Source organism: Lynx rufus, unplaced genomic scaffold, assembly GCF_022079265.1.
Source record: "Lynx rufus isolate CCGP_SWC_20201006 ecotype Redwood Valley unplaced genomic scaffold, mLynRuf1.p SCAF_5, whole genome shotgun sequence".
NCBI classification, from domain to species: Eukaryota; Metazoa; Chordata; class Mammalia; order Carnivora; family Felidae; genus Lynx; species Lynx rufus.
Genome location: NW_025814867.1, coordinates 75,581,549 through 75,605,680, shown reverse-complemented (window position 1 = coordinate 75,605,680; position 24,132 = coordinate 75,581,549). Strand labels below are relative to the sequence as shown.

The 24,132-nt window shown below is 43.6% G+C and overlaps 1 protein-coding gene across 6 annotated transcripts in view; it reads left to right on the top strand.

Moving 5' to 3' along the window:
• ABCC5 (ATP binding cassette subfamily C member 5) overlaps positions 1-24,132 on the top strand; it is a 79,478-nt gene that overhangs the window by 25,487 nt on the left and 29,859 nt on the right. For 4 of the 6 annotated variants that reach the window (XM_047098574.1, XM_047098573.1, XM_047098576.1 and 1 more), the window contains exons 6-16: positions 4,168-4,401; positions 4,562-4,735; positions 5,512-5,659; positions 8,581-8,729; positions 9,122-9,229; positions 13,045-13,401; positions 16,386-16,457; positions 18,608-18,732; positions 18,855-18,927; positions 21,801-22,004; positions 22,855-22,998. In XM_047098574.1, coding sequence (XP_046954530.1) covers positions 4,168-4,401; positions 4,562-4,735; positions 5,512-5,659; positions 8,581-8,729; positions 9,122-9,229; positions 13,045-13,401; positions 16,386-16,457; positions 18,608-18,732; positions 18,855-18,927; positions 21,801-22,004; positions 22,855-22,998 — 1,788 coding nt within the window. Of the gene's footprint in view, positions 1-1,730; positions 3,401-3,593; positions 3,723-4,167; positions 4,402-4,561; positions 4,736-5,511; positions 5,660-8,580; positions 8,730-9,121; positions 9,230-13,044; positions 13,402-16,385; positions 16,458-18,607; positions 18,733-18,854; positions 18,928-21,800; positions 22,005-22,854; positions 22,999-24,132 lie in introns of those variants that run through there. The other 2 variants (XM_047098577.1, XM_047098579.1) reach the window with 2 other exon arrangements.

Below are 24,132 nucleotides of genomic sequence, written 5' to 3'. Positions count from 1 at the left end.
TAAGCTGGAGGTTCATGGTTTTGGTAAGTATATGCCTAAGATGCATGGTGATTAGGTAAAACTAATTTGCAGTTCTTCTGTGTTTTTTTTTTTTTTTGTCATTATTGTTGTTTGTTTGTTTTTTGTTTTTTGGTTTTTTTTTTAATGTTTGATGCCTTTTTAAAAGTTCTGATCTCTTTTCTGAAGCAGAGAACACTACTTTCCTGGTATTAGGTTTCTATATTAATTGACCAACTAACACACTTTTGTATAAGTTTTAAGTAAGAGAGACCATGTACCTGAATATTATGTTATTGACCAAAATGGCAAACATGTTCATAGGACCAGCTTCCCCCAAGAAGAGCTTCTGTCATTGTTTCACTACAGGGCTGGTGGCTGCTCTGGATCTTCTGTGGAATTCCTTGAGCTGGATAGCACAGTATGCAGGCTTTCATGATTCCATTTGGCCAGTGCAAGAAGTTCATTGGCTCCCCCCCATACAAAAAAAAAAAAAAAAAGAAAAAAAGAAAGAAAGAAAAAAGAAAAGAAAAGAAAGGAAGAAAGGGAAGAAATTCCATAGATTACTGCAATTTTAAGTTTTTATTTGGGGAAAAAAAAGCTACCTATGCATGTTCAGTTTGGGGCCTACAGTCACTCCCTTGAGCATCTGCATATTCCTTAATCTCTCTTTTAAGGCACTGCGTACTGAATTGCTAACTCTAGTAAACTCTTCTAGATGCCAGGGAACACTGAGAGCCTTCCTTTAATAGGAAAACTGCAGCACGCTTTTCCTTCTCTCTACCCCTCTTGGGGAAGAGCAACTTAAGGCCTGTGTTATTTCATGTGATTCCATCCTAGAACAATTGAGAAAGCAATGGTCCCACCCGTAGTCTATCTAAATGATAAAAAGATTTAAAACTATAAGCAAAGCAAACTTCTTTTTTTTTTTTTTTTTTTGGAGCTCCAGTTCTTATAAATTTTTTTTTTAATTGGAAATTGAAGAATCAGGCTGGTTTTGAGATTAGTACTAGCAATGAGCATACCTTCTGTTCTGTGGATTTAAATCCTTTCGAAGAACATCCATTTTAGATTTTTGGACATTTTCTAATGTGGCACGACTTTCAAACTGGCTCAGTCTGTTCTTCTAGAAATCTATGTAAGAACCGACTCCCCAAATATGGGGATATTTCTGATCTCCTCTCAGGCCTCACTGAACCTTGGTAGCCACATGCAGAATATATGAAACAATGAAGTTAATGTGTGTGTATGTTTTTTAACTGGCTGGACGTTTGTACATCGAGATGATCCAAGGTTTCAGTGATGCCGGTGGACCAGAGCTCTGTGCAGAGTGTCCAAAGGTCACAGTAGTGTTAACGGAGTAGCAGAACGTATATGGGTATGGTCCTGACCTAACATGAGTGGCCAGACTTGCTAAGGTCTTGCTAAAGTTGTGACCTCCTTGGATTCAAACAATTTAAAAAGACCAGGCCTGACCTATGATTTTTTTGTGTAAAGAATTAGCATCCACCCTGTAGATCTGCAAGAGAAGACTACCTCCTGCAGCACTACATCTCGGTGAATGCTAACTCTGCTCCAGGGCCTTTTGGGGAAAGGGCAGTGAATAGCCTCTAGAGAGGTAAGTTTCCCACCCTCCCCACCTCTCCCCAGCTGCAGCTTGCTTGGTGCTGTCAGGATCTGGATTTGGGGGGAGTCTCTCTGTAGTGGAACCAGTGACAGAAGCTGTTCTTTAGAATTTTCAGGATGGCTGTATTCTGCGGTCAGAATGAGAGAGTCAAGCTGGGCAGAATCTCTCGCCAAGAGTTCAGGTAAGGTAATGTTTATTCACTGGGAATGCTTTCCACAGCCAGACAGCTATTCTGACAATCTCGAGTTTTCCTCCCAGTTTGTTTGCATTTAAATGATAAGTTTGTAACTTTTTAAAACTAAATTTTGGTTGGATTTTTCATGAAAAACCTTTTTTTCTTTATCCCATGCAAAATGGTTTGAAATGTAATTGTTTTTTTTTTGTTTTTTTTTTAAACCCTGTGTGTTGGAAATTCTTTAATCTGCTGTTTCCTCTTTCCCCCCACCCTCTGAAAGTTTTACATAATGTAAGCCTTCATTATGTCTTTGACTTTCCCCCGGCTCCTCACCTCCGGGAGGTACTAATGCTATTGCCCGGTGCTGAAAGATGGCACTGTAAAGGTATGGGAAGGAAGGAACCCCAAACTACAACCTGCTGTCCTTTCACGCCTTCCTTTGGAGACTGTTCCATCAGTGCCGAGGTGTGTGAGAAAATGCTTTACTGCATCGCCATCTTACTGAGTTGCTTCACGTGAGGAAAAATGGGGTTTTGACCCTGCCACTCAGTGACTCAGTTCCACATTTTGGATTGCATACTGGAAAAGAAGCCAATCTTCTTGCTAGTAAACCAACAACCCAGCTGTATGCAGTGGTGACCCAAACAATGGATATAAACCTAAAAATCTGAGGGAGGGGAGAGGTGGAATACAATAGTGCTTGGAATCTGAAATCTCGTTTATTTGATCAGGTTATTTGCCGACACTTGACAGAAATCTGATTGGTGGGGATCTCTTAGGATCTAGTGGACATCTGGTATTAATTTCCTTTCAGGAAAAATGAGAAATGCCAGTTAACCAGAGAGCGTCTGGGTTCTGGAATTCAGTATTAGCCGCCTCAGGACAATTGTGTCTGGCCTCCATTTTTGTCTGTTATTCAGAGCTGGCTTCCATCTACAGTACCTTTTGCTATAAGGATCCGGGGTAGTTGGGTGGATGGGTTTCTCATTAATTTTTTTTTTCTTCCTTCAGGGTGGGGGACTGGTTTGGCTTTCTTTTGTCGTGGCTTGTTTTCTTTCATTTTTGGCAAGATCGATTTTAGCTGCAAGGACTTGAAAAGACTCTGAAGGATCCCACCAGTTTTTCCTTGAGGCCTAGATTTTTGTATTCTGTCCTGAACAGAAGTCATTCATCACAGCCTGCTGAACCAATAGCGCCAGTGATTTTAAGCAGAGTTACCTCTTTGGGGAGTTTTTAGTTTTTTGTTTTTTTGTTTTTTAATTCTCTTTCCTTAGCAGCAAGGTCTTATTCCTGGAGAATCTCCTCCACTGCAGCCTCCCTGCAGCTTCAGGAGCCTTAATCGATTAAGTGCTGTCAGCTTGATGTACTACTCCGGACTCTGGAAACAGATATCGGTTCTATTCTGTATTTCCACTGTGTGTAGCTAAAACAACAGTCGGAGGCCCGATGACCTGTTAGACGGCTAGCCTTGTATAACTCGACTCTGTATGTTCCCATGTATGTTACCGCAATGCTCCTCCTGTTGTACAGTGTCTGTGAGATGCTCTTTGAAGATGGTACTTTTTTTTTTTTCATTTTCAATAAAAGTACATTACCTCCCACTTCCTGGTATTTAATCCTGTTGCTGAATGTGCCTTGTGTGAGTGTGTGCTCCGGCGTTGCAGGACCTCAGAGCTGGAGGTGGCACTCGGTGGTTCTTGGGGGCTGGCTGCCTTCCCTCACTGCAGGTGGTGTTAGACATATACTACCTGAGGTAACATGTTTTTGTTTTTGGGAGGGAGTGGGGAGTGGGGAGGGTCCGTGGGAGGGTTTCTGGATTTTGGATAGTCTGCTTTGTTTGCTGTCTTCTGTACTATTAAACTGCCGATGTTTATTTTCAGGAATGTTTTGCAAATGCACTTCTCACTCTTCCCCAGTCCAACTGTAGGTACACTGTTCCTTTTTATCAAATAAGCACGTTTGAAACGATCCAAAAAAAAAAAAAAAAGGTCTTAATTTCATTTAAAGAAATGTATCAGTGTGTGGAGATACTGGAGTAAGGTCAAATAGATACTTTTTAATGACCGTGTGTTTAGAATTAATTTCAGCTCATGGACAGGTTTATGTTACATTAGAAAGAGTAACGGTTTTGGTGGTGTCCTGAAGGAAGAAAATTTCAGATTAGACGTACCTCCTGCGAAATGCCCTGAGTAAATACCCGCAGGCCACGTAGTCCTTAAGATTTGGTCCTTCAAGGTCTTTCTCTGCTTATGTACGTACGTACCACTGCACAGTGGAGCTGCTTCCTCTTTCTAACTTAACATAAAACTGTGGCGTGATGTGTGGGTGCTGTGGAGATGTTGACAGTGGGGTGTGTTTCTCCCTGTAGGCCTTCGTGGTGAAACACCTCTTGGAATACACCCAGGTCACAGACTCTAACCTCCGGTACAGCTTGCTCTTAGTCCTGGGCCTCCTCCTGACGGAAGTCGTGCGCTCCTGGTCACTTGCACTGACTTGGGCATTGAATTACCGAACTGGCGTCCGCTTGCGAGGGGCCATCCTAACCATGGCATTTAAGAAGATCCTTAAATTAAAGAACATTAAAGAGAAGTCTGTGGGGGAGGTGAGTACAGGGTATTTGCTTCAGGGCAGAGGGAAAGCTCCCAGCTTGAGCTCTTTCTTTCCGTTGGATCTCTGCTTTGTCCTGCCTCTTCCTCCTGAGACAAGTGGCTGAGTGGCCAGCATCCTCGCGGGGTCCTCTCACTGCTCTCTATGTCTCGTAGCTCATCAACATGTGCTCCAATGACGGGCAGAGGATGTTTGAGGCAGCCGCCGTTGGCAGCTTGTTGGCTGGAGGACCCATTGTTGCCATCTTAGGCATGATTTATAATGTAATTATTCTAGGACCAACAGGCTTCCTAGGATCAGCTGTTTTTATCCTCTTTTACCCAGCAATGGTGAGTAAGACTCCTTCCCGTATTTTAGCAGCTTTTCCTTAAAATGAGTTATTTCCATTAGGTTTTATGTAGTAGGCACCACTGAGACATCACATCTCTGACCGGAAATTTCCTCAAAGCAGGTACCTGGTTTGGAAAACTCTAAGGTGTCACTTGAATAAAGACCGTGGCTCTTAATGAGATTTAAGAAAGATAATCTGGGTGCCTGGGTGGCTCAGTCAGTTACGTGTCTGACTCTTGGTTTCGGCTCAGGTCATGATCTCACGGTTCTTGAGTTTGAGCCCCCACATCAGGCTTTGCGCTGGCAGTGAGGAGCCTGCTTGGGATTCTCTCTCTCCTTCTCTCTCTGCCCCTCCTCTGCTCCTGCTCTCTCTGTATTTCTCCTCAAAATAAATAAGTAAACTTAAAAAAAATTACAAAATAAAATAAAAAGGAGAATCTGAGTGAAGGAGGAGGCCTCCAGCTAACACGGGAGTGTTGAGTCTCTTCATCTCGAGTTGATACTAACTGACACAGCTCTTCTGCTTCCCTTTGGTAGCATTCAATATCTGTAATTACCATGAGAACAAATACTTGTCTTAACTTCCTTCCAAAGATGTAAGAATTAAATAATATTTTATTCTAATTTAATAGACCACTTTTATTAAAAAGCAGTACACCTACCTGATGCTCATTTTATTTATAATAATCTTGAGCAGATTTATTTCCCAGAAAGGCTGGACGGTTCTTAAGTTTGAATAAGCCCTGACTTGGCACAACATTGCTTTTCCTTTCAGATGTTTGTATCCCGGATCACTGCATATTTCAGGAGAAAATGTGTGACCACCACTGATGAACGTGTTCAGAAGATGAATGAAGTCCTCACTTACATTAAATTTATTAAAATGTATGCCTGGGTCAAAGCATTTTCTCAAATTGTACAAAGTGAGTTTAAGATTTTATATGTGCGTCTGGTAGAAGGGCTTTAGTGTCCTAGCTTCCTGAGCACATTAGCTGCTAGGAATCCTAATGTCATAGGATCATAATATCTTATATTGTTATAATATCTTATGATCTTATATTGAAAGGGATCTTAGAGACTTGAACCCATAATCTCTTCTTACACAGGAGGAAATTAAGACCAGAAAATTGTGATTTTTCCCAAGATAACTAAGCTAGTTATGAGTAATTCATTCAGTTTCAAAGCCGCCTATCTATACTGTCATCCTGCCCATTATTTTGTGGCCTAGCCATGAAGACATTACAGAAAACAGTATCAAGTGGCTATTGAGGGCTTTCCCCTCCCCTCCCCACCACAGGTGCACATACACCACAGGTAGTAAGTGAAGTGTAAGATCCTGGGGGAGCAGGAGAAGTGCCGGGCGGGGGGTCAGGACAGCGGGGCTCTGGGTCTAGCTCAGCTCCTCACTCATCGTTGTTTTTGGTTTGTTGTTTTATTTTTATCTTTTCAAACAATTGACTTATGTTGAGTCACAAGGCCTGTCCTGGCCCTATCCTGGTTATCATGATCAGTAAATTCAACGCAGACAGAGACTTGTCTAATATTTAAATACCAAATGATGGACCTTAAAAAAGATGATCTTTAGGGGCGCCTGGGTGGCTTAGTCGGTTAAGCATCTAACTTCTGCTCAGGTCATGATCTCACGATTCATGAGTTCGAGCCCCACTTCGGGCCATGTGCTGACAGTGCAGAGCCTGCTTGGGATTCTCTCTCTCCCTCTCTCTCTCTGCCCTTCTCCTACTTGTGAGTGCTCTCTCTCTCTCAAAATAATAAACCGTTTTAAAAAGGTGACATTTAAGAAGGATATATTTAAAGGCACTTTGGAGTTGAAAAAAGAAGATGTATTTACATTTAAACTTAATTTAAGTATAAAAAATGTGGGCTGTTAATTGACCATCACCTCATAGTGAGCTAACCTGAATACATTACAGTGACAAAAGTTAATGCAATTTTAGGTTGAATAGAAATACAGTGTTCAGAGCAAGGAAGCTATTTTAGTTTTACTGCTTGGTTTCTCGATTAAATCTTCAGGAACATTGTGTCCAGTTCACACGCTTATTTATCAGTGGTCATCAGGAGGAGGTGGCCACTCAGAAGTGTCCAGCAGTGGGTTAGGCAGCTTTGTTAAGTAGTGAATTCATTGCCAATAGAATGGAATAAATGGATGCTAACTGGATATCTGCCAAGCATGTTTTAGGCAAGGTGACTGCCCACGGTCCTTTCTGGCTCTCTCACTCTGTGGTTTCATAATTTTATTTCTGAGAGTCCACTCTTTCTTCAGCCCCTGACTCTGGTGTCTTTACCTGTGTGTGTTAGTTTGAAAAGAGCATTCTTGCTCATTATGGACTTAGGCAAGTTATACAGTAAATGTGAAAGCAATGAGTTAGATTTGTAAAAATATGACTTAGGAGCTAGCTCTCAGGATAGTTCACAATGTCTTGGGCAGTGGTAATACCTTTAAGGTCAGTGCAAAGCTTCTCAGAATTGCTTATATGTTTAAAAAAAATAGGGGTGCCTGGGTGGCTAAGTTGGTTAAGCATCCTACTCTTGATTTCGGCTCAGGTCTTGATCTCACGTCTCATGGGATTGAGCCCTGAGTCAAGCTCCATGCTGACAGCATGGAGCCTACTTGGGATTCTTTCTTTCTCCGTGTCACTCTACCCCTCCCCTGCTCGCATGCATGCACACTTTCTCCCTCTCTCTCTCTGTCTCAAAAATAAACATTAAAAAACCCTGCATACACAAAACGCACCACTTTGTTGTCATACTTCCTATTCCGTGGTCTTCAGTACTCTAGGGTTGCTCTGTTAATAAAGGTCGCAGTTTTGCAAATATTTAAGAAAAATCATTCTGCCTACCAAAGTTGTATTTCACTCACTTTCTCTCAATCATCCTCACTGCTTTTTGTGTGAAAGCCTTTACCCAGCACTGACATACAGTAGGCACTGTGGTAAACCTGAGTTCTTTTTTAATTCTCCGTTACTGTGGTAGTCTTTTCTGTAATTACCTGGGCAGGAAATAAACAACACGCAGGTAAGCAAACAAAACTGCTGATTGCAGATGCAGTTACTCTGCTCATTCCTTTTAGATGTAAGATGTTTGCAAGAAAAATCAGACTAAGGCAAAAGATGATCACTGCACTGATATGTAGGGACTGCTTTCTGTTAGATTTGTTCCTATGACTTGATCCCATTTCAGGCTTGTATACCAGCATTAATGGTAATAATTGATAGTCACGTTGACCTAGGTTTTTATATTATAGGTGCTAAAGAGTTGGGTTTTTTTTTTAATGCTTATTTATTTATTTATTTTTAAGTGTTTATTTATTTTTGAAAGAGAGAGACAGAGCACAAGCAGGGGAGGGGTAGAGAGAGAGGGAGGAAGACACAGAATCCAAAGCAGGTTCCAGCCTCTGAGCTGTCAGCCCAGAGCCCAACATGGGGCTCAAACCCACAGACTGTGAGATCATGATCTGAGCCAAAGTCAGATGCTCAACTGACTGAGCCAGCCAGACACTCCTTAATGCTTGTTTATTTTTGAGAGAGAGGGAGAGAGAGAGAGCGCACGCTCATGTGCATGCTAGTGGGGGAGGGGCAAGGAGAGGTGGGCAGAGGATCCGAAGCAGGCTCTGCCCAGACAGTAGACAACCTGATGCAGGTCTCGAGCTCATGAACGAACCATGAGACCGTGACCTCAGCGCAAGTTAGACGCTTAACCAACTGAGCCACCCAGGCACCCCAAAGAGTTGTTTTAAACCCTGTGTGGCTGAAGACCTACCAAGTCTTTGGTGACAGAGGAGCAAATTGGCTTGCTTTTCAGCAATTGGCTTGCTTTTTATTCTTAGAAATCCGAGAGGAGGAACGTCGGATATTGGAAAAAGCTGGATATTTTCAGAGCATCACTGTTGGTGTAGCTCCCATTGTGATGGTGATTGCCAGCGTGGTGACATTCTCTGTTCACATGACCCTTGGCTTTGACCTGACGGCAGCACAGGTCGGTGAGCCCTCAGGGCTTGGGAAAATTTTAGAAATACCACATATAGAGATACTCTGGTCCTCTTGTTTCTGGATTTGGAGGTGCCCCCAATAATCAGAAGGTATTTTTCTTTTATGTGATTAAGCTGAGAAGTAAGAAGAGTAAAGACTCAGGTCTAAGCACAAATAAAGTTATGGGTTATTTTTAAGTCAACCCAACTTCAGATTTAATTGTGAAAATACAGATCATCCTTTGGTTCAGATTTACTGGGAATTTTAATTGAAGGTCTCATAAAAGCTCTACCTTTAAAAAAAGCATATGTGACTCATACCAACTTGACAGTCAAGTTTCAGCCTCCTTTAAGCCTGAAAGGAAAGTGATGATGTCTTGTTATTTTTTCCTATTTTCAGGCTTTCACAGTGGTGACTGTCTTCAATTCCATGACTTTTGCTTTGAAAGTAACACCATTCTCTGTAAAATCCCTCTCGGAAGCATCGGTTGCTGTTGACAGATTTAAGGTGAGTGGCTCCCTTCCCCTCCTCCATGTCAGGAGCCATCCCTGGCAAAGCTCACCGCTGCCTTTATTCCAATGGGCCACACAAGGCTGGCTGCCCTTGGTTTTTCACCTTTTGGCAAGTTGGTAAGAAAGAGGGTAGTGGAGGAGAGTGAATTAAGGGACGAGACTAGTTACCTTTTCAAGTGAACGTGAAATTTACCTTTTATTGATGACCCACCTAGTTCTGGGCTCCCAGGATTTGTGTTCCCCTTCAGAGCTGAGCCTTTCTTCCTGGCCCTTATATGGGTATATGTTGTAACTTCCTAGGCCTTTCAGTGATTCATACCTGGAAGATCAGAAATGTTATGTGACTGTCAGCTTTTCTTCACCTCAGTCTAACGTCTACCCCAAAATGCTGTTGTCATTTTGTTTGGTCAATACGCTAAGCCTTTTTTTGATACTTTTTTTCCCTGCCCTGTAGTTGCCACTCATGATGCAGGGAATGCAGTGATAAGGGAATAGTCATAAAATGAGACCATGTTGCAAAGTGCAACTAAGGAGATAGCAGGGTTTTTCTGGGGGTGGTTAGTTGATCATGCTTCAGTTGTGTTCTTTGTGCCTTCAGAATAATACAAAGAGATGAGATATGTTGAGGAGGGTAGAGGGATATTTGAAAATCATGGTTAATACTTTTTGAAAAAGGAACAGCACCTGTGTGGGCTGCAATTCCTTGACAATGCCCCTGCGTGGAGTAGCTTCTGGACTCCTGCTAAGCCTTCTTGGCTAGTGAGAACAATGCAAAAGCAATGTTTGTTGCTTGAAGGTTTGAGGCTCAGATGTTTGAGGCATTGATATCCTCACCTTAGATATTCAGGAGAAAACAAATTTGGCATGATGGAGAATATGAAGAATGGAATATAGCTTTCTGTGATTTATTTATATCCTATTTGTTTACAGTTAACAAGGCGAATTTTGTTTGGGCAAGAAAGCCAGTCCTCAAGAATGCATCCCCAGCTCTGTGCCCTCCCTCATTCCAGCCTGGCTGCTAGAAGGCTAAGAGCCAGAGCTATATAAAAGAAATGGTCTAATTATAATCAGAGCTTTATTTTGCCCAATCTACAGTATCTAGTCTTGGAAGAAAGTAAATGTTTTGACCATAAGTTTGTCCCTCTGTCCTTGTTAGTGGATGGATTTGGTAGCATCTTGGATGAAAGAATAAGAGTTTATAGTATAGGTTTGTCCTGCCCATGTTTTTCAAGAGCTTTCTTGTCTTCATTTACTGGTGAGGACTTGGTATTAGCAGGTGGCTTTTCACATCATAGCTCCTTCCTCTATCCAGGGAACTTCAGAGTTAATAACAGAAGCAAAATCACTCACAGCTGTATTATATGCCCCATGAGACTTCAGTTCCATTCTGTCTTATTCTTCTTAGCAGTCTCCTCCAGCCCTTCCTCTCTCTCACCCTTCCCTTACCCCTCCTTCTCCTCCTTCCAGGAGGAGGATAACATGTAGAAAGGCAGTAAGAAGCCACCCTGTGACTTTTCTGATAAGATAGTCATCAGTATAGGGTTGCCAGTTTTAGCAAATGAAAAGACAAGACACCCAGTTAGTTAATAACTGCATGGGACATGCTTATACTATAAAATTACTCAATGGTTGTATAGAGTCAAAATTTAACTAGGTGTCCTATATTTTATCTGGCGACCCTGCTCAATAGATACATTCCAAGTGAATGAGGGTTGTGTTTTGATACTGTCCTATGATAAAGTTGAGGTTTATGGGTTTGGTGTTTTGTTTTGTTTTGTTTTTTTAATGTTTATTTATTTATTTTGAGAGAGAGCACATGTGCAAGGGAAGGGCAGAGGGAGAAGGAGAGAATCCCAAGCAGGCTCCGCACCTGCAGCACAGACCCCAACACCAGGTTTGATCTCATGAACTGTGAGATCATGACCTGAGCTGAAATCAAGAGTCAGACGTTCAACTGACTGAGCCACCCAGGCACTCCGAGGTCTATGGTTTATGTACCTCTAAGAGTCTGTTGTCCTGGTAGGTGCCAGTTCAGATAGATATAAATTCAAGTGTTATGAGGCCCTTGTGTGCCTCAGCATGTCTCAGGAGGAGGCAGGCTGCAGGGAGCCCATGGGAAGGAGATGTGGGGAAGGAGCTGTGCAAACTAGAGGCAAAGGCTTATTTTTTTAATCGTCCTTTGAGGCCTGAAAGAGCCTTTTAATATTTCCTTAGGGGAGAGCAATGGTGGGAGATCTGTCAGCATATGGGTGTACTCTGTGAAGGTGGTCAAGATATTTGGCATGTTGTTCTTAGTTCAGTCTTTCTAGAAGGCTCTGAACAAATGAAACCAACAGCTGTTTTTGGAAATTAAACCTAAGGTTGATCAAGAGTGAAGACTATCGAGGATATTTAGAACCATGACACTTCTGGGAAGATTGGAGATTAGGAATGGATAGGAGGTGTTGGAATCAAAGGAAGGAAAAGAGGAAGCTACACGTTTAAGATCCAGGGGAAAGGGCTCGCTCTAAGGGAAGGGGATTATATGTTACATTTAATAACACCGGCAAAAGGGTGCCTGGGTAGCTGGGTCAATTAAGCATCTGACTCTTGATTTCAGCTCAGTTCATATGATCTCACAGCTTTGTGAGTTTGACCCTGCGTTGAGCTCTGTGCTGACAGTGTGGAGCCTGCTTGGGATTCTCTGTCTCTCTCTGCCCCTCCCCCCACTCTTTCTCTGTCTCTTTCAAAATAAATTAATTAATTAAAAAAAAACCCCACAAACTTTAAAATAGTTGGGGGTTCTCAGTAAATAAGCAGAATCCTGACCCTGAAAGTCACCTTTTTCTCTAAAGGTGCTTTCTTTCTTTGTAATGTTTAACCTTTTTTTTATTAAAAAAATTATTTTTATCATATTGGAAATCCAACTGGGATAGCATTCTGTGATCTCCAGTTTAAGAGAGCTGTCAGAAGTGGATTAAAAATCATGGGCACATATAAGGTTTATTGCAGTTAGTATTTTGAATCTAATTTCAGAAACACTCAGCTTTTCAATCATTCCTCTTTTCTTCCCCTAGCATAACTCAGAGGGTCTCTGGGAATAAGTGGGAGGAAAATCTTGTTGTTTCCCAAGGATGTTTCTGAGGGAGGAGATAGCCTTCACTTCCTCCCAAGTCTGTTCCTTTGGTTGTTTGAATCCTCTCAAGTTTCTAGGCAGGATTTTGAAGACATGAGAACTTGTTGCCAAGAAGAGGCATTCTGCCTGTGATATAGGCTTAGGTACTCCCTTCCGACCCATCAAGCTAGGCGTGGTCGTGATCTCAGCTCCCTCTTCCCGCCAGACATGAGCCATGTTGTAGGTGAGGGAAGAACATAGGCTTTGAGGTTCCACAGGAGTGTTCTGGAAGGGGAACAGAGTGGTGAGGGTCTGTCTGTTCAGGAGAGAAGCATGCCCTTTGGTTTTTCTGCTTGCATTTTACTACCTGCTGTTTGGCAAGTCATGGGTGAGAACGAGGGGCTGTAGACAGGTTAGTTAATTGTGCTTTGGCCACGATAGATTGGTAGAAAGGAAAAGGTAGGTTAGGATGTGATTGGCAGTGTGGAGCGCTGGGCCATTGAGACGGCTGCTGTCCCTTCTGAGGGTGTCCCCACACCCCTGTGACCTCTCGATGGGCCTGAGGCTGGGCTACACTAATGAGCTACCTTTTGCCCTTCAGCTTCCTTCCACTGTATAGCCTGATGTGTTTTGCTACGTGAGTGTGCGCCCTAGGCTTGTCCCCCTGGTCTTGATCCAGTGTCTCATCTTTGCACCTCTCTCACAACTCCTATCAGAGTTTGTTTCTGATGGAAGAGGTTCACATGATAAAGAAAAAACCAGCCAGCCCTCACATCAAGATAGAGGTGAGAAATGCCACCTTGGCATGGGACTCCTCCCACTGCAGTGTCCAGAACTCACCCAAGCTGACCCCCAAAACGAAAAAAGACAAGAGGGCTGCCAGGGGCAAGAAAGAGAAGGTGAGACAGCTGCAGCGCACTGAGCAGCAGGCGGTACTGGCAGAGCAGAAAGGCCACCTCCTCCTGGACAGCGACGAGAGGCCCAGTCCTGAGGAGGAGGAGGGCAAGCACATCCACCTGGGGATCCTCCGCTTGCAGAGGACCCTGTACAACATCGACCTGGAGATCGAAGAGGTAAGCCCTCCGCCTCCCCCGTTCCCCACCTGCGCTCCATCCATCTGCAGGTGTCTGCGGGTGTCTCTTCCGGCCGGAGTAGGCAGCTGCTTTCCTTATAGCAAAGTCCTCTGTGGCTGGGGACTCATTTTGAGCTAAAGAGCAAATCTGGCCAGCTCCAACTCTACAAAGGCATATTTAGGCATCTAACAATAGAAATTAATATCAACTGATCTCATGAGATGCTCATTTTACAAGCAAGGAAATGAAGCATTCAAGTGGATTTTCCAAGATCTTGCTCTGAATAGATTCTAGTTGTTAGAGTTGTGTGTGAGCTGTAATAATTATTTCTGGTTATTATAACTCTGGGTGAGCTTCTCATTACCACCAAGCTGTGCATAGCACAGAACCTGGCCCATAGGAAGAACTCTCAGTGCTACTATTAGTGACAAATCTATTGTAATTTTTTATCTATTTGTATACCCTTACGGAAGTATAATTAACAGCCAATGTTAAATTAGTTTCAGGCGTACAACGCATTGATTCTGTAATTGTTTATTTTTAATGTAAATGAAGGATCATTATGGTGTATGATGTCACAGCCCAGGTAGCACAGGACTAGAGTCTCTCAGAGCGGTTCCTGCACAGAGTGGCTGGAACAGACTCCACTTCAGGGCTCTGCAAATACAGTCTATGACTGGTTCCCACCAGCACCATATTGAAGGGTGCACCATTTAGAGGGTCTGAGATATATGTGTGTGTGTGTGTGTGTACGTACATACATACATATATATACACATACATACATTCATCAGCCATTTTTTTGAGTGCCAGCCTTCTGCCAGACACTGTTGTGGGGCTGGGGCTATAGCAGTGGAAAACCAAACTAACAAAAGTCCCTGTGCTCTTGGAGCTTATGTTTTAGTGGGCAAAGACAGATAATAAACAAGTAAAATATATGGTATGTCAGGTGGTGATAAAGGCTGTGTGAGGAAGATTGTGAATGCTGGGGCCTGGAGCAGGTGTGGTTACGATTTTAACAGCCTGCCTGAGGGAAGGCCTCATTTAAAAACTAATATAGGAGCAAAAGGCAGGAGGGAGGTGGCGGACTGAGCCATATGGATATCTGGAGGAAGAAGAACATTCCAGGCAGAAGGAACAGAAGCACAAAGGCCCTGAGTCTGCAGTGTACTGAGTGGCACAGGAGAAAATAGTAGATGCTGAGGGCAGAGAGGCAGCTGGGGTGACTGAGCCTCCTTACGGGACTTTGGCTTTACTCTGAGTGGGAGAGAATCCATTGGAGGCTTTGGAGAAGAATGATATGATCTGACTCATGTATGGAGAGAAATATTTTAGCCTCTGGAGTCAAAAGAGTGTGTAGGGAAACAAGAAAGGAGACCAGTTAACCCAGAAGTGTCTCTTGGACCAGGGGTGGTGGTGAGACTTTACCTACATAACTAGAGGTGGGGAGCAGTGGGTTTTAATGCAGTGTGTATCGAAGTCAGCCACCGACTAACGTATGCTACACAGACCCAGAGATAGACTCTGAGAACAAAAAGCTCCCAGCTCTTGAAAGATATAAACAAGAGCAGGAGATGGTCCTTAGTGAAAACACCTGAAACCACTAGTGTAGTTTATCACTGGAGGCCACTGACATCAGTTCTTTACTTCAGACTTGACAACAGACTTCTCATTTAATAATGATTTTGATTAGTGCGGCAGCTCTGTTACATTTCCAAACAGCCCTATTAGAGGATTACTCCTCATATTCAGCTGAAATGTACTCTTCTACTTTCTTTTGATATTCATTCTGCCCTTTTAGAGCCCACTTTCACATGACAGACCTTTAGCTATTTGGAGAGGGATACCTTAATTCTTCCGGCGCCCCTCTTCAGGGAGGGGAAGGGAAGTTAATATTTGTCTGCACCCCAGGCGTGCACTTCCTTGTTGATATCTCTGTTAGTCGCCATTTAGTCTTGGGAACAGGGTTTTGTTTGCGTAAACCTAATTGACTTGAGCAGAGATTGAACCCGTGACTTGGTCTCCTCATGACCACTAGGCTGTAATCTTTCAAACTCCAGGACAGCGTCAAAAACTTTGTCCAACATACTTTGTCCGAGACAAAGATACTTTGGTTGTACAAAGTACTTGGTTCTACAAAGTTAACGCCTTTCCTCCAGTTGCTCAAAGCCTAGTGAGAGACAGACGGTGTTAGTGTAAGTAACCAGACGTCGATCACACACTTGGCAGGTTCTAATGGAGCTGGGGTTCACAGCGAGACCTGTCTGCCTCCAGAATCCCTGTTCTTCTACATACCACTCTTCTTTCCTTTGCTGCGAGGCTTGAGCTGATGCAGGGTTGCTAAATAAGTGACCTTTTCAAAATCACCAGTCTGCCCTTGAAAACTTTTAGCACCACCTGTCAAGAGAACTCATTATTTTGCCTGAGGATATTCAGTTCATCACAGGCTTTTTTTCCCCCCATTTTTAAGTGGGATTGATGGTATCAATATTCTTCAGATTCTTGGAAATGTTTTGTAGAAAAATGGAAACAACAGTGCACATAGTTTTTATTGAAAATTTTATAGACCCTAGAGGAAAAATATCGTATAAAATGAAAATCAACAAAATAATTTTTTAAGAGTCCTGCCCTTATTTCCAAAAACAACAGCAAAAATAATCAAAAAACATGGGTTGCCAAAAGAAGTAGGAAAGAGGCTGAGCCTTTCTAAAAGTGATGTGGGAGACCTTCATGTGTGCGGCATATTTAATTTTTCTAAAAGGCTTACACATCTGTTACCTCCGTGTATCCCCACAGAAACCCTAGGAAGTAGGTGGCTGACAGGGAGGAAACAGAGGTAAGTGACATGCAGAGTCATCAGGATGATAGTTCCCCTACTGTTGGCCTGTCGTTAATGTCTTTTTCCTTGAAGAAATCAGCAGTCCCTAGAGATAAGTGGTCAGTGGTCCCGTAATGACCCTCCTTTCTCTGTGTGCTTTGTGCAGGGTAAACTGGTTGGAATCTGTGGCAGTGTGGGAAGTGGAAAAACCTCTCTCATTTCAGCCATTTTAGGCCAGGTAATATTTTGTTATTGTCCTTGGCATTTTCTGCTTCTTTCTCTGGAATTGGCTTAACAAGAGTCTTGGGGAAAATGAACTACTTTTCTCGAAGAGAGGAAAGGCAGAAACAAAATGAACCCTTGGTCTGCGTTATGCCCCCTGCCCCCACCCCCACATTTCCACCCCTTAATGGTGTTGCATCTGGAAGCGGGCTCAGTGCACGCCTGACGAATGACTGGTTGATGTCTAGCTGGAGTCCTCTATTTCTCCTGCCTTCTTTTACTCGGCATGTATTTATTAAGTGGCATATGATGCCAGATGGTGTGTTGGGAGATGTCAGATATAAGAGGTGAACAAACCGAATACTGCCCACAAGCTGAAGAAGCTGGGCAGACCAGCCTTACGGGACTCCCTGTCAGAGAGATTGATATCAGGATTTGATCTAGAAGCAAAGCCGCACTCCTTTTTCAACCTAACTGTGGAAAGAATTATGCCCTCAAGGAGCTGGTGGTCTAGTTGAGGAGCTATGCTTTCCAGACCCACAGCATAGCCCAGGGCAGAGAGTGAATGGTTTATAGGGAGGCCAGCCCAGGGCTGTCAGGGGCAAAGGTCATCCAGCTAAGACAAATTATCTTTTACTGTGTTTTAAAACCAAATAATAGGGAAAAAACACAAGGTGCTTCCACCTGCTTTTAATCTTGAATTGAACCAGCTTGACTTACAAGGTTGAGATAAGGATAAACTTGAGCTTATTCTTACCTGCAGGTGGATGAGGTCCAATGAGTCATTTATCCATATTGAGGAGATTAAACTCATGTGAGATGGAGTTGGGGAAGAGTGTTTTGTAGCGTCCAGTTATGGAATATTTTGTCTTGTTGAGTGTCACTGTCACAGTTGGTAGAGCGTGGCTCTACCTTGAGAGCCGTGGTACCTAGTGTGGTCTGAGGAAGGCTGCGTTCACATCATCTGGAATGACAACCCTCTCACCCCTCTGCCGTATGAGACTCTACTGATTGGGCTCAGCCCTTGGTCTTTGTAAAAAACCAAAACCTCTCCTAGATGTTCTGATAACTTAGGGGTCAGATTTAAGGGTCAATGATGAGAGACACAGAGGAAATGAAGGGGGCAGGGGGCAGTGGTGTTGAGTGGTTAGGTTGAAAGCAGAGTGGGGCTTTGCTTTTAGACCAAATCTCTGACAGCGATCTCTTTGACAGGGAGGCTGGTAAAGCTGGTGGCCCTGGCTTCTTTGGAGTTGAACTCTGTGTTGGCAGTCTGCAGTGTGGGTGTGGAGTTTCTGCGGTAGACCCTCTGTGGGTTTCGGAACACTTTGGGTGCATAGCGGCGTGCTTACCAGTTTCTGGGCAGTTAATACCACTGTTATGGTCTGTGGTGGGTGCACCTCTCTCCATACACTGTCTGCTAACAGTGTTTGAGAGGACAAGCTTCGATGTGCAGGCTGGCTAATGAACCTTTGTTTCAAGCTATAACATCCCTAACTCAAGACAGATGTCTACTGCCAGTCCCAAAAGGAACCCCGAAAGAGGATAAAATGGATAAATCATATCAATCACTGTGAGTGAAAACACAACTCGAAACACATGGCTCATCATGCAGTGCCTTCGTGTTGAACGAGAGGGTCCATCCCAATCGTATGGATACTCTGCAATACTAGTTCATGTCTAACAAATTTTTTTCCTTTTGGTCCTCATTTTACAGAAGCAGCTGGTTTAGCCAACAGCCTGGAGTAATTAATTTTATAGATGAATTGGCCTGCCCTGGTCTTGAGGCAGGGACTAGCTCTAAATCCTTACAGCATCCTCCCCAGGGGAATTCTGAAAGGACCTTCCACTCTAGTGCTTCCCTTAGTTAAAACAGTTTGCAGTTAGGGAGACAGGATATCGAGTAGCTTATGGGTTGCTGAATGAAGTGTTTGTTCATTCAGGTCATGGGTTATGCTGGGTTCCCATCACACATAAGCAAGGAGAACTTTGATTTTCTTTGCTGCTGTAGCTCTCTCTGTGGAACAAAGGTGAGGTCTGGATTTGGGTCCAAAAGCATCCAGGAAGATTGCCAAAACTTTGAACTCCATTGTGCAATGTGGGGGGTTCTGTTGGCTTAGGGTGGTGTTTTTGCATCATGATGCCATTGGATGGTGTCTGTCTCCCTAGATGACACTTCTAGAGGGCAGCATTGCAGTCAGTGGAACCTTCGCTTATGTGGCCCAGCAGGCCTGGATCCTCAATGCCACTCTGAGAGACAACATCCTCTTTGGGAAGGAATTTGATGAAGAAAGGCAAGGAATGTTTGGTTTCTCTCATGCTTTCCCATCTTGGCCGTGTGAGACTCAAGGCAGCCCAAGGCAGCAGGCTCTACTCCAAACATGTCCCTGATGCTTAGTCTCTTTATGTCCTTCAGATACAACTCTGTGCTCAACAGCTGCTGCCTGAGGCCTGACCTGGCCATTCTTCCCAACAGTGACCTGACTGAGGTACAGGCCTTCTGCCCCTGTTGGGGCAATGTGTTTAACAGAGAGGATTCTGGAAGATGGGTTGCGGGGCTGTGCCAGAACCATCTACTAGTAATGCATCTTAAATGCAGGAGTACCCACACAGGGAGTTTTGCTTTCATTGAAACTTTATGTTAGGAAAGCATGTGTTCCTTAGGGCGGGGTTATCAACACTACTTGTTTTAAACGTATAAATATTTTATATGTCATTTGAATTTTTTCCCTATCTGCATATCATTTTATTTATTTATTTTTTATTTAAATCCAAGTTAGTTAACATATAGTGTAATAATGGTTTCAGGAGTAGAATTTAGTGATTCATCACTTCCATATAACACCCAGTGCTCATCCCCACAAGTGCCCTCCTTAATGCCCATCGCCCATTTAGCCCATCCCCCCACCTAATACCCCACCAGCAACCCTCAGTTCTCTGTATTTAAGAGTCTGTATGGTTTATCTCCCTCTCTGTTTTTATCTTAGTTTTGCTTCCCTTCTCCTATGTTCATATGTTGCATTTCTCAAATTCCACTTATGAGTGAAATCATATATCTTTCTCTGACTTATTTCGCTCAGCATAATACCCTCTAGTTCCATCCACATTGTTGCAAATGGCAAGATTTCATTCTTTTTGATCACCGAGTAGTATTCCATTGTATATGTATATTATATATACATCTTCTTTACCTGTTCATCAGTCAATGGACATTTGGGCTCTTTCCATATTCTGGGTAGTGCTGCTATAAACATTGGGGTGCATGTGCCCCTTCAAATCAGCATTTTTGTATCTTTTGGATAAATACCTAGTAGTGCAATTGCTGGATCGTGCAGTTTTTTGAGGAACCTCCATCCTGTTTTCCAGAGTGGCTGCACCAGTTTCCGTTCTCACCAGCAGTGCCAAAATGGTTCCCCTTTCTCTGCTTCCTCGCTAACATCTGTTGTTGCCTGGGTTGTTAATTTTAGCCATTCTGTATGTCATACAAATTTTAAACAAAATCCCATTGTTGGTTCAGAGTTCGTTTTCCACACTATTCATTTAAAAAACCATAAGTCAAGCATGTGCTTGTTGAGCTTCTCTGAACTTCATTCTGCCGACCAGAATCCTGTATATCCTTACTGATATACAGTCTGCAGAGAGCCCTTTTCAATTAGAAAGACAGAGGCCTTAGCACAAAGGCCTCTTTCTTTGGCTCTCTGCCCTGGAGCAGTTTGCAGAGGTGAGTCTTTGGAACTGGCTTGTGTCCTTCCCTGTTGATATTTGTCTCCCATGACCTACCCTGGAGGTCTTTGGGGCTGCACTTTTTTTCATCTGACTTGAGTTAAATCCTTCAAACCAGAATGGTTTCTTTAGTTCACTGGTACTCAAATCTTAGTTCCCGGATTCATAGTGGATCAGCAGCAGCAGTGTTACTGGGAACTTGTTAGCAATGCAGATTCTTACACCTCACCCCACGCCTACTGAATCATAGGCGCAGGGTCCAACCATCTGTTTTAACAAGCCCTGCAGGTGATCTGATACATGCTCAAATTTGAAACCTCTGAATTCAATGAATGGTTTTTTAAGTACAGAGCCAGTTACCATTTGACAATTGATTTATTCACGTGTTCATGTGCCAGCTACATAGACAGAAACGGCTGGGCACTGGGGATATAAAGCAATAGGAGAATGATCTATACCCTCAAAAAGCTTATAGCTGGGAGGATGAGATACTTGAATAGGCACAAAATAAGCTGATGAAAGAGTCCCCTTTCAAAACTTAAAAAATTTTTTTTAATTAAAAAAAGAAAAAAGTCACCCCCTTTTTGGGTAGTAGTAGAGAAGAGGGTGGGAGATGTTTCACAGAGGAGAGGATGTCAGAACTGAGCAGATACGGTAACAGAAAAGGCATGACAGTAGTCGTGAGGGTTCAGATACACACGCAATTTAAAATGGCTTAGATCCCAGAGAGTAGAAGAGAGGGTTGGCGGTGGAGCCAGGTGGCAAAGGGCCTGCCTTCTGTGACATGTTTGTTTAGATTTTATTTCTTAGGGCTCTTGAAAAAGAGGTTTTTCTTTTCTTTTAATGTTTATTTATTTATTATTATTTTTTTCAACGTTTATTTATTTTTGGGACAGAGAGAGACAGAGCATGAACGGGGGAGGGGCAGAGAGAGAGGGAGACACAGAATCGGAAACAGGCTCCAGGCTCTGAGCCATCAGCCCAGAGCCTGATGCGGGGCTCGAACTCACGGACCGTGAGATCGTGACCTGGCTGAAGTCGGACGCTTAACCAACTGCGCCACCCAGGCGCCCCCCTTAATGTTTATTTATTTTAGTGAGAGAGAGACAGAGACAGAGAGTGAGCAGGGGAGGAGTAGAGAGAGAGGGAGACACAGAATTTGAGGTAGTCTCCAGGCTCTGAGCTGTCAGCACAGAGCCCAACACGGGGCCTGAACCCACAGACTGTGAGATCATGACCTGAGCTGAAGTCTGACACTTAACTGACCGAGTCACCCAGGCGCCCCTTGAAAGGGAGTTTTAAGCGAGAGTGGGGCATGGTCAGCTTTGTGTTTTGGAAAGATCTTTCTGCCCATAGATAATGGATTGGGATGGTATGTCAAGGGGGAGTGTAAAGCCAGAGGTAGTAAGGTTGAGTAGTAACCAGCTGGTTATGGGAGAGGAAGAGTTGTCTTCCTCTGGGCTGGCTTCCCCGGTTCTGGTGTGGGGCCTGGAGGATCAAGAGTTGCAGTTCATCCAGGTGGGGAATTCAGTAGAAGCAGCTGGTATGGATGGAACAGAGGAGCAGTGACTGGGGTGATCACTAAGTAAGGTACTGGACTTGAACTGGACGTTTCACTATGCTTTCTGGACTCCTGTAGATTGGCGAGCGAGGAGCGAACCTGAGTGGTGGACAGCGCCAAAGGATCAGCCTTGCCCGGGCCTTGTATAGTGACCGGGACATCTACATCCTGGATGATCCCCTCAGTGCCTTAGATGCCCATGTGGGCAACCACATCTTCAACAGTGCTATCCAGAAGCACTTAAAGTCTAAGACAGTTCTGTTTGTTACCCACCAGTTACAGGTATGAAGCATTCTTCCTCAGGCTGCTCACCTTGGCTTGGAAAATCAGAAACAGGGAGGTGGGCCTGGTCCAGGTACCTTCACAGGACTCCTTAGAGGTTCCTGGAGTCATCAGTGTTTATTTCCTCAGCAAATAGCTCCTGGCCCAATGTACCAATAAAACTCATTGTACTGGTGTACCAGATGGCCATCTGAATTAGAGATCCTTGGAGCATGTTAGCTTTTGCATGTAAATCAGCAAGTAAAAGGGCTAAGAGGAGTAGGCTAAAACTGGAGTTTGGGTATGAGATAGTTTGGAAAGCTTGTGTTAATATCTATATGCAAGTGGGAACTGTTTAAGGAAAACAAGCTCTTCTCCCTCTGTCATTCCAAGACAAGCAGCCACTTTGGAGAGCAGCTCCAGGATGTTGCCATCTGCTTTGCATATGTCGTCAAGTTTAGGGGGCTAATCCCCCATTCTGCAACAGAAAGTCTGTAATTGTATGCACTTCTGAGTGCAACAAAAGGGTGTGAAGTTTAATGCAAGGCTTATGTGGCTCCATCAGCAGATTTATGCCAAAAATGGGAGATGTTTTTTGAACTACGTCACAAGCCACAATAAACTAAAGCAAGGGTTCTCTCGCTCTTGATACTATTGACATTTGGGCCCAGAGAGCTCCTGGCCTCTATCCACTAGATAATAGCAGTACCCTGCCCCCAGTTGTAGCAACCAGAAAGGTTTCCAGATATTGCCAGATGTCCCCCGAGAGGCTCCATTGCCTCCAGCTAAGAACCTCTGAACTAAGGTATAGGTATTGAATGTATTTGCACAAATCTCAGCAACACTGTGTTGTCCCTGCCTTTGTCCCCAGTACCTGGCTGATTGTGATGAAGTGATCTTCATGAAAGAGGGCTGTATTACAGAAAGAGGCACCCATGAGGAGCTGATGAATTTAAATGGTGATTATGCTACCATTTTTAATAACCTGTTGCTGGGAGAGACACCCCCAGTTGAGGTAAGATTCTCATGGTGTTTGTGTGTGCCTCCTCTTTTCTAGCAAGGGAGACACGACCATAGTGATTGATGGAGAGATCTCAGCTGAACTCAGTGTCTGTCTTATTGGAAGGGGCCCTATTTTCTGGTGACCAGACTGCTGTGCTGGTTCACATACTGTTTCTACTCTAGAAGAGCAGGATTATGTGGCTGGTGAGCCAGTGTCTTCTGCCACTGAGAACTTATTAATAAGGCAATGACAGGGAGAAGGATATATGGGCTCAGTGTTGTTCAGTCATAACTTAGCTTCATAAATGGCGACCAATCCTGATTGAAGCATTATGGAGCTCCTTTTTAAATAAACAAGAGAGAATAAGGAGTGAGGGAAGAGAAATTAAATATTGCATACATTTGAAAATGATCCGTGGTGCTTTGACTGCTGACTTGGCACTCACTAACTCACACCTACTGTGTCCCAATTACTGGATTAGACACATTATAGATGTCATCCCATTTAGTCATTTGCCACAGAGCTCTGTGGCAAAAGGGGATTATCCCCCACTTTTACAGCTGAGGGAATGGAAGATCTGAAAAGTTAAGCAGCTCACTAACAAGGGGGTGATTTGACTCCACGGTGCTGTTTCTGCCTTGCTACCCTGCCTCCTGTGGCAGCACAGAAAGATGGCGGCTTTCCATGGCTTTACTCCGGGCTCCAAGTTAGGCAAACACCAAAGATGTTGTTTTTCCTTCTTACCAACCTGCTGTCATATTGAACTCCTTATTCTGTGGTCACCTTGGGTCCTGGGGGTGCACTCAGGCTAGCCTAAAAGCAACTTCTTAGCTACCATTTTGATGTCTATGCATGATAAAAGCAGAGTTATTAGGGCCTTTTCTGGGAGTCCTATTTCAGTCTTTGGGTGTCATCCTCTTTGATTTCAGATACAGAAAAACTAATTGTTCGTGACCAATGTATTTTAGGCCTCTGGGGATAACTCAAGCATTTCAGAGTGTCACCAGGAACTTCTATAGAGATGCCAGAATCCAGATTTGGATTTTATGATCTCTCCTTATGAGTCTTAGGGTACTTTAGACTCTTCAGAAGTTTTCCTCCTCACTGTAGATAGACATGGAGGGGAAAATGAGAGGGAGAGAAGTT